This window comes from Henckelia pumila, unplaced genomic scaffold, assembly GCF_033568475.1.
Source record: "Henckelia pumila isolate YLH828 unplaced genomic scaffold, ASM3356847v2 CTG_19:::fragment_3, whole genome shotgun sequence".
NCBI classification, from domain to species: domain Eukaryota; kingdom Viridiplantae; phylum Streptophyta; class Magnoliopsida; order Lamiales; family Gesneriaceae; genus Henckelia; species Henckelia pumila.
In genome coordinates this window covers 704737-715206 of record NW_027331777.1, presented here as the reverse complement: position 1 = coordinate 715206, position 10470 = coordinate 704737, and the positions used below count along the sequence as shown (strand labels likewise).

The following is a 10470-nucleotide window of genomic DNA, read 5'->3' as shown; positions in this document are numbered from 1 at the left end:
TATGAAGTAATATAAAGTCATTGCCATAAAAGTGTAAATAATATTAAACAAAAGATTGTTTATACAAAGAGTCAACAAAGCCCATAGCCACACAGTTGGCTCACTGGGCACCCACTCTTACACATCCCTATGTCATTTTAGGAAATCTTACTCCTCTACTCATAATTAAGAAGTCCAACTTCTTTGTTCATTAAATTTAACTCTTTAAATTTGACTATCTCAACGGGGATTAAAAATCCATTACTCTGTGTGACCCTCAATGGTTCAGGAATACAGCTATCCGTGGGCTCACAACTCCTTGTGACTCGGAACAACAATTTCCGACTTTCCCATCGAATCATGGTAAGAGCGCCTAGCAACATCGCCCCATGATTCCCTAGGTATCACTGATAGTGCCTGCAAGAACCAATAAATTTTGGTTAGCGTACAGTACGGTACCTTCATCCATATATCCCGATCGAATCAACAACCATTGGTATATCGAGAGTCGTTCGAGATTCGATAACTATGCAATACATCTTGAAGATCAAATAGTGACATCGCATGTGTTACTAAGAAACCATTTCTTAAAACACATCATGTACTCTGGCCAGAGATTCGTCACACTAATATCTCCTCAGATCGCATAAGATATCCACACTCGCAAGTATGTGGTGAATCCTTGACAACAAAGCATCGACTCCTATATGTGTTGTAACTGTACCCAATCCCGACACCTGATGACCCCAATAGAGTCGGTAAACGAGTCAAAGCACAGTACTAGCATATAGAGTCTCAATGATGTTTCAAGTAGTAAGGACTAATGGTGTACAACCAAAACCGCGGACTTTATCCACTCGATAAGTGATAACCACTTGAAAAGTCCGGATAGGGTAGTTCGATCATTCATCGTATGAATATCCATTTGCATGCTTCGAACATCTCTATGTTCCTTACCAATGAAATGTGGTACTCTGCATCGCAAATGCTAGTCTCAAACTCGAGCGATCCTTATCCTTATTATCGGACGGCTCAATCGACTAGGAACAGTTTAGAATATACAGTGACTATAAGATGTGTTTCATGATAGACATCTCCATGTTCTACCACATCTTACATACACTACAGTATATTCAAGGTCTTTATCAAAACAACAATAGTATATCACAATATAACAATATGAATAAAGATAAAGTCATTGCCATTAATAAAAGTGTAAATTATATTAAACAAAAGATTGTTTATACAAAGAGTCATCAAAGCCCTTAGCCACAAGTTGGCTCACCGGGCACCCACTCTTTCATTTATCTTAATTGAGTTTATTTGAGATAATCAGAGATTTTAGAAGTCGAGGGCCGATTTGATTTTGATCAGGGGATATTTTGCAATTTTTGGAATTTTCAAGGACTAAAGTGCAAAATTGAAGTTTTATATATTATCTTGGATTGGATGGTTTGACTTAGTCTCTTTTTCCATTCTCATTCATCCACTCCACGCCTCCTCCTCCATTTTAGAGCACCAAACGATTCTCCAAGCTTTGACATTCCCGATTTTGCTCGATCCATCCGACAGAATTTTAATCCGAAGATATTTTAGCAATCATGGTTGCGAGATCTTCATTCTATCGTAAGTATTTCTTTGATCAGATATATTTTATTTTTCGGATGTATTTGGAATTTTATTCTTTTTGGGTATGATGTTCTTGAACTAGTTCTTATCGTTTATTCTCAGTCAGATAAAAAAAAGAACGTCATTCGGAATTGTTATGATTTTTGAGGCATAATTCAAAAATTGGAGTTTTGAGATTTGTTGGGTTTGAGTATTTATTGATGATTTGGTATTGATTTGAGTTGGTTTCAATATTATACTGCTGTCTGTGTTTCCGGTTTGATCAGAATATAGCCGTTATGTTGCCGGTTTGAGTTTTGGGATTTTGATTCGTTTGAATTGTTGAACCGTTTTCAGTTGGGTTTGATTGTTAATTTCGGGACTTTGTTACTTGTTTTAGATTGGTTTGAAGGCCGTGGAGTTTGGAGTTGACAGAATTCGTATGGTTTGAAGATCGAAGCCGGTATAGTACTATCGATTTTCTTATTAGCGATTTAGGAAGTTGAATGAATTTTGAATGAGATTTTGTTGCTTTACATATTCGAAGATTGTGAAGCATAGAGAAGGTATAAGACAACTTAGACTTGAATGGAACGAGTTACTCGAATCTGACTTGATTCGAGTGTTCCGAAGAATTCACATACTTGCATGTTAATTTCTTACTTGAATGTATTATGATTGTTTACATGCATTCATATTGAGCCAAATTGATTTATTTTCATTGAGAATTAGATGTTCCGGGGATTATAGTCGAGTGGAATTGTGGGAGATTTACTACAATGGCCGATCAACTCTCTATAGTCGCTCCGGAGTCTAGAGGATTGAGATATACAACGTCCACCTCGAGGGGAGAGTCGGTGTGATTGTTGCGATATCTTACCTCGGGATCCAATATATACCGATAAGACTGTTGCGTACAAGGTAGAGACGACGAGATAGAGACAAAAATACACAGAGAATAAAAAATGATTACTGGAGAAATTCACGAGCTGAAGCTTTGAAGATCTGAAGAATTTCTGGAGTACTCATAGTTGTTACACAGTGTTGCCGAGTAGTATTGAAAACACTGAAAAACACGCGAGTGAAGTGTTGTTCTGAAAGTGGTTTCTTGGTTTTTGTTTTTCGGCACATGTGTTTAGAACTTCCTATTGGTTTTTCTATTCTAGTTCTTACTAATTTTTTAGTTATTTATTTTCTCAATTTGTTGAGAAAAGTAGGTTTTTCATATGCGTTCACCAGTTGGTTTTTGTAAACTGATTTATTTTCTAATAAAATTTTTGTGCGTGCTATTTACTTTTAATTATTTTATTTTGCTGCGTAGCGTGTTTTGAAGTGTTGACAACACTAAGAGATAACACTTACTCAAAAGTTATTCGAATTATTTCTGGTATTTCCGTAGTTGAAACTGTCAAAACCCTTAGAGTTTGTATTCAAAGTATACATGTAAAAGTATTTTGCTTTAAAAAATGTTTCTTTTAAGTAAAAATTGTAATAATTTTGTGATTACGTAAATAGATGAAAATCACTTTTTTTTAAAAAAAATTTGAAGTATTAAAAAAGCATTTAAAAAACTAGAAATATGGAATTATATAAAAGCACTTATTTTAGCTTAAAGTGCTTTTAAAAACACTTTAATAAATCTATCCAAACACACATATAAAATAATGAAAGCACTTTAAAAAAAAAAACACTTTTTGTTTATTAGTTTTTTAATCCAAATGCACTCTAAGCCACTAGTATATAAATCAGTAATAAATAAGAACAATTATATACAAATTCGAAGTGTATAATATGAATTCACAAAGTTTGTAAATAAAATAGTCAAATGAAATCCACAAAATATATTCGAACGCGTGTATTACCATCACAAATTAAATGATTCAAAGCTCAAGAACATTTTTATCCTTGAAGCATTGAACCGTATCCCTCAAACTCACCTCAATAAGAGTGAATACCAATTTTAAACTTTTTGCCTTCTCTTGCGAAACATGGTAAGGAGGTTCTTCAATGGCAGCTTCATTCTCCCTCCTACTCAAAAATATACAAAGTTCGAAAATGTACGATCAAATGAAATTCGTTGTATGATGAACACAACTAGACAGGATCTTACATACCCTGCAGGAAGCTTGAGTGAAGGGAAAATTCGAGTTAGTATTTTCAAAGCATCGAAAGGACGCATCACTCTCCCAACCAAACAGTATCTGCCGCTAGCTGAAGGATTCTCGAATGCAAGAATGTGTGCACGAGCAACGTCTCTAACATCAACATATCTGGACATCCCATTAGTCAACATTTCATTTCCTGCAAGAAAAAAGCCAATGATCGACTTGATTTCTTGTTTACTGATTTGCAAAAGGGAGAGGGTTGCCTAGATCAAATGCAGAGGGCGAAATATAGACTACCTTCTTTGATGAGAGTCAAGAAAGCCTCGGAGGTTAAATTGAGACTTGGCTGCAGGTAAGGACCAATCACAAAACCTGGGTGCAACGTTACCAATTCGAGGCCATTTTCTTCACTAAATTTCCACGCAGCTTTCTCTGCCAAAGTTTTTGAGAGACCGTACCATTTCTGGAAATGCAAAAGAAGTTTTGAATCATGACAACTCATTGTCAGTCAGATCAAACTTTAAGATCTTTGATGATTTATACAACAAGATGGGAACAAATATGTACCTTAGTTTCCTCACAGAAAACAGGATCCGAGTACCAAGTTTCGTCGACTATGACATCAGATTTCAGAAGGTTAGTATTGAGCATTACTGAAGTCATGGAGGATGTTAAAACAACTCTTCTGATGGATGTTACTTTCTTGCAAGATCTAAGAACATTAAGTGTTCCTTTAACCGCCGGATCTATCATTTCTGTCTGAAATTTAAAAAGAATAATATTGACATCTATTGGCGAAATCTAGATATGAATATTTTTGTCTTGAACCTGAGGATTTGTGAATTGGATGAAAACTGGAGATGCTGTGTGGAAGACGCCTTCACAATGGTCAAGAACAGAATCAAACGACCCCTCCTCGACCAAGTTGGCTTCAAATAAATGTAATCTTTCATTTGCTCCTTCGAGTTCCTTTAGATGTTCAACCTTTTTTGGATCATCTGAATTACGAAACACGTTTTTATCATAAAACAGTATTCTTCCGATAAATCAAATTGCAAATACAAAGTACAAAAAAAAAAAAAAAAAAAGCGCGTAATTGCAAGAAAACTCCATTCTTTATAGTGATGCAAAGCATATCACTTAATGACATCAAGAAATCTAAACCTTGATACATATCATCACTAACTTATGGTTCTATTGTACATATTTTCATTAAAATTTGGGCATGGGCATTTCTCAGCTTTATAGTTGATTAGTGTAATTTTTATCCAGTTGTCGGAATTGTGAGTTCTTATTGGGGGTCATAGAAAGGAACGAAGTAGCTTTCATAATTCAAACCATGCCCTCCCTACTAATGAAATATAAAGATAACCAGAACCAGTCGTGGACAAATTCACTACAAATTTGATGGCTATTCTTGAAAGTCAATAAATCCTTTTCTTTAGTTCTTATATATATTTCAAGATTCATATTGCTACTATCTCGAAACAGCAATAGTTATATATAATGGGAGACGAATTATTATATCAAGAAATGGGAGTACCATGGGTGTCATCAGAAAGATAAAAAGTTGATAGAATCTATCTTCCCATATAGCATTTCTCGTGTATCAATCATAAAGCCCATATAAATCGCATCAAGCCAATTAAAGTACACTCAATTAAGAATCTATCTTCCCATCAAATATTTTGCAATTAAAGTTGAAAAACACAAAAAAAATATGTATTAGACGCAGTAAATAAAGTGGAAAGTGGACTGACTGAGATTGCGGACAGTGGCGTTGACAGTGTATCCAGCCTCCAGCAAAAACCTAACAAGCCACGATGCTATGTAGCCCGACGCTCCTGTCACGCACACCACCTTACCTTTTCCACTCATTTTTTGTTTTCTCAGATTAAGATGGAAATAATATTTGGGATTTTCCGTCAGAATCATTGATGGAATCTTGGACAGGCCGCTAACTCTCTATTACTTTTATTATTTTTTTAAATTTATATTATTTTCTTATTTAATATCTCATTTTACCGTATTTTACACGTTTACTCTCTTATCTATTTCTATTTCTATATTATTTTTATTTTTATAATTATAAAAGTATAAGTGGAATTTTTTATTTTTGTTTATTGGTGGGTGAAATGAGATGGTTATTTTGGAAATTCAAAAAAAAATTAAGGATAAATAGGGAATAAATTATTGATTAACATATCATTAATAGCAGAGATAGGAAAAAATTATTTATTACCACTAATAAAACATCAGTTTTTTAAATAAAAGAAAATATATAAGTGATATTTTTTGTGAACTTTGATGATTTACACTAAAAATTTATGTAAAAAAATAATAATAATCGAACATTAAAATGTATAAATATTCAAAATCAAAGCTTAAAAAAAAAATATATTAAGAGGGTGTTTGGCAGAGCTTAAAAGCTCTTTCAAACAGCTTATAAGCTGTTTGAAAGAGCTTTTAAGCTTTGAAAATGTGTTTGGTAAAATTTTTTAAAAACAGCTTATAAGCTGTCAAAATAAGCTGTTTGACAGCTTATGTTGGAAAACTGGCGAGTTCCCAGACCAATTACGATTGATACCCGGTGCAGCGGAAGTTTAAAAATTTTTCATGGAACGTTTCCATGGTATGGGTATCAACCGTTCATCGATTAAATTATTGTGTGTGTAAAATTTAAATAACAATTAAATAAATTTTACCTCAAATCTCGCAACGAGATTAATGGACACCAACAGAACAATTCTGCTCTTGTTGTCTCTCCCTGGAACCGATGAACGCCTTCAATCAGGTCCACGAACAGAGGTTTAATCCCTCTGATAGATTGCACTAGAAAATCTATCAGAAGTTTTCTGCGAAGAGAATACACGAATTTGATTCGTTATTCCTTACTGTGATTCAAAATCACAGACCGGAATTTCTCTGTGACAGAGCAAGGGGGCGGCCGAAATATTATTTGAGAGAGCTAGGGTTTTTCGATTTTTGCTCTAAAAAATTATGACCTGTTGTGTGTAATTTCTGTACTGAAATAACTTTATTTATAATGCAGGCCACTAACACCTTAGGGCCCATTAGTCATAAGCTGGGGCCCGACAAGCAAAGCCCGCTCGTTCAGAAATTAATATAAAATTCATCGTGACTCCGATTGATGAAACGATTTCACCAATGTGCACAGAAACCATTTCTGCACGTTTTAAAGTCAAAATAAATTTTCCTGAATCCGAATTCAGTGGTTTCCAAAAATGTCCATCCCTATGTCATTTTAGGAAATCCTACTCCCTTACTCTTATTTAAGAAGTCCAACTCCTTAGTTCATTAAATTTAACTCTTTAAATTTAACTATCTCAACGGGGATTAAAACTCCATTACACTGTGTGACCCTCAATGGTTCAGGGATACAGCTAGCCGTGGGCTCACAACTCCTTGTGACTCGGAACAACACTTTCCGACTTGCCCAACGAATCATGGTAAAGCGCCTAGCAACATCGCCCCATGATTCCCTAGGTATCACTGATAGTGCCTACAAGAACCAGTAGATTTTGGTTAACGTACAGTACGGTCCCTTCATCCATATATCCCGATCGAATCAACAACCATTGGTATATCGAGAGTCGCTCAAGATTCGATAACTATGCAATGCATCTTGAAGATCAAATTAGTGACATCGCATGTGCTACTAAGAAACCATTTCTTAAATCACATCAAGTACTCTGGCCAGAGATTTGTCACACTAATATCTCCTCAGATCGCATAGGATATCCACACTCGCAAGTATGTGGTGAATCCTTGATAACAATGCATTGACTCCTATATGTGTCGTAACTGTACCCAATCTCGACACCTGATGACCCCCATAGAGTCGGTAAACGAGTCAAAGCACAGCACTAGCATATAGAGTCTCCATGATGTTTCAAGTCGTAAGGACTAATGGTGTACAACCAAAACCGCGGACTTTATCCACTCGATAAGTGATAACCACTTGGAAAGTCCGGATAGGGTAGTTCGACTATTCATCCTATGAATATCCATTTGCATGCTTCGAACATCTCCATGTTCCCTACCAATGAAACGTGGTACTCCGCATCGCAAATGCTAGTCTCAAACTCGAGCGATCCTTATCCTTCTTATCGGACGGCTCAATCGACTAGGAACGGTTTTAGAACATACAGTGACTATAAGATGTATTTCATGATAGACATCTCCATGTTCTACCACATCTTACATACACTATAGTATATTCAAGGTCTTTATCAAAACAACAATAGTATATCACAATATAACAATATGAAGTAATATAAAGTCATTGCCATAAAAGTGTAAATAATATTAAACAAAAGATTGTTTATACAAAGAGTCATCAAAGCCCATAGCCACACAGTTGGCTCACTGGGCACCCACTCTTACAATCTCCCACTTGCCCTATAGCCAACTAGTCATACTACGTAGACCCATTGCTTCGCGATGTTTGTCAAACAATGGTCCTGGCAAGGGCTTAGTAAGCGGATCAGCGATATTGTCTGCAGAGGCCACTCGTTCGACAATGATGTCTCCTCTTTCCACAATCTCCCGGATTATGTGGTATTTCCTCAGTACGTGTTTGGATCTTTGATGAGACCTTGGTTCCTTTGCTTGAGCAACGGCACCCGTGTTGTCACAGTACACCGGGACTGGACCAACAAATTCAGGAATGACGCCCAACTCTTGGACGAACTTCCTCATCCAAACGGCCTCTTTAGCAGCAGCTGATGCTGCAATGTATTCAGCCTCAGTGGTGGAATCCGCTGTGGTGTCCTGCTTGGAACTCTTCCAAGAGACAGCACCGCCATTGAGCATGAACACAAATCCAGAGGTTGACTTCGAGTCATCCACATCACTTTGGAAGCTAGAGTCGGTATAGCCTTCCAATTTGAGTTCTCGTCCTCCATAAACCATGAACATATTCTTAGTCCTTCGCAAGTACTTAAGAATGTCCTTCACGGCTTTCCAATGCATTTGACCAGGATTAGACTGATATCTGCTCGTGACACTCAGAGCAAATGCTACATCCGGTCTGGTAGATATCATCCCATACATGATACTACCTATAGCTGACGCATATGGTACATGTGTCATATTCTCTATCTCTGCATCAGTGTTGGGACACATAGACTTGGATAGAGAAACTCCATGACACATGGGTAGATGTCCTCTTTTGGACCCATCCATTGAAAACCGTTTCAATATGGTATCGATGTAGGTTGATTGAGTGAGTCCTATCATTCTCTTAGACCTATCTCTATAGATCTGTATCCCAAGAATGTAGGATGCCTCTCCCAAATCCTTCATCGAAAATCTACCTGATAACCATATCTTTGTTGACTGCAACATCCCTACATCATTCCCAATGAGTAGGATGTCATCAACATAAAGTACTAAGAATGTCACCGCATCCTTAACTACTTTCTTGTACACGCAAGGTTCCTCCGGGTTCTTGATGAAACCAAAATCTTTTATTGTTTCATCAAATTTCTGGTTCCAACTTCTTGATGCTTGTTTTAGACCATAAATTGATCTCTGAAGCTTGCATACCTTATGCTCGCTTCCCATGGATGTGAACCCCTCAGGCTGCTTCATATAGATTTCCTCCTTAATGTCTCCATTAAGAAAAGCAGTCTTCACATCCATTTGCCATATCTCATAGTCATACCATGCAGCTATGGCAATTAGGATTCTTATGGACTTGAACATTGCGACTGGTGAAAAGGTTTCATCATAGTCAACTCCTTGCCTTTGAGTATAACCTTTCGCCACCAATCGCGCCTTGTAAGTCAATATCTTACCATCAGGCCCAAGCTTTCTTTTGTAGATCCATTTACACCCTATTGGAACAATTCCATCGGGAGGATCCACTAAAGACCAGACTTGGTTAGTATGCATCGAATCCAATTCTGATTGCATAGCTTCAAGCCATAAATTCGAATCCGCATCAGAAATTGCTTCCTTGAAGCTTCTTGGATCACATCCAATGTCGGGTTCATCTTGACCCTCTTCAAGAAGAAGACCATATCGAACTGGAGGTCTAGAAGTCCTCTCGGATCTTCTAGGTGCAGGCGTGTCCAGCAATGGTTCCTGAGGTGTGGGATCGTTATTTTGTATTTCGGGTTCTTCTCGAACTTCTTCGAGTTCCATCATCTCGCCTTTCTTATCCAATAAGAACTCCTTCTCCAAGAAGGTGGCATTCCGTGAAACAAACACCTTTGTTTCAGCAGGATAATAGAAATAATATCCGATTGAATTCTTCGGATACCCCACAAAATAACACAAGCTGGATCGACTATCCAACTTATCTCCCACTGTCCGCTTCACGTAAGCAGGACATCCCCAAATCCTCAAGTATGAATACTTAGGAGCTTTGCCATTCCATAACTCGTATGGTGTTTTGTCCACTGCTTTAGTGTGGACGTTATTCAACAACAATACCGCCGTTTCAAGCGCATAGCCCCAAAACGAAGGTGGAAGCTCAGTGAAGCTCATCATGGATCGAACCATGTCCAACAAAGTTCGATTACGACGCTCCGATACACCATTAAGCTGTGGTGTCATAGGAGGAGTCCACTGAGAGAGAATCCCATTCTCTTTCAGATAGTCCAAAAACTCGGTACTCAAGTATTCTCCACCTCGATCCGATCGAAGTGCTTTAATACTTTTACCTAGCTTGTTTTCTACTTCAGCCTTGAATTCTTTGAACTTTTCAAATGCTTCAGACTTATATTTCATTAAATATAAATACCCATAC

General features: G+C 37.0%; 1 protein-coding gene across 1 annotated transcript; it reads right to left on the bottom strand.

Moving 5' to 3' along the window:
- Positions 1 to 3336: 3336 nt before the first annotated feature.
- Positions 3337 to 5640, bottom strand: LOC140870752 (phenylacetaldehyde reductase-like). Its single transcript, XM_073273148.1, has 6 exons — positions 5453 to 5640; positions 4521 to 4690; positions 4260 to 4451; positions 3990 to 4155; positions 3702 to 3888; positions 3337 to 3615 (listed from the first exon to the last, which is right to left on the bottom strand). The coding sequence occupies exons 1-6, from the start codon at positions 5625 to 5627 to the stop codon at positions 3468 to 3470; spliced, it is 1038 nt and encodes a 345-aa protein (XP_073129249.1). The 5' UTR covers positions 5628 to 5640; the 3' UTR covers positions 3337 to 3467.
- Positions 5641 to 10470: the final 4830 nt, after the last annotated feature.

What these genes read in the sequence shown, in the direction of transcription:
- LOC140870752 (XM_073273148.1), bottom strand. Translation starts at nt 5,627, where the DNA reads ATGATTCTGACGGAAAATCCCAAATATTATTTCCATCTTAATCTGAGA. An exon ending in CGCCACTGTCCGCAATCTCA is followed by an intron (nt 4,691 to 5,452) that starts GTCAGTCCACTT and finishes TTCGTAATTCAG; the next exon opens with ATGATCCAAAAAAGGTTGAA. An exon ending in CTTGACTCTCATCAAAGAAG is followed by an intron (nt 3,889 to 3,989) that starts GTAGTCTATATT and finishes TTTTTCTTGCAG; the next exon opens with GAAATGAAATGTTGACTAAT.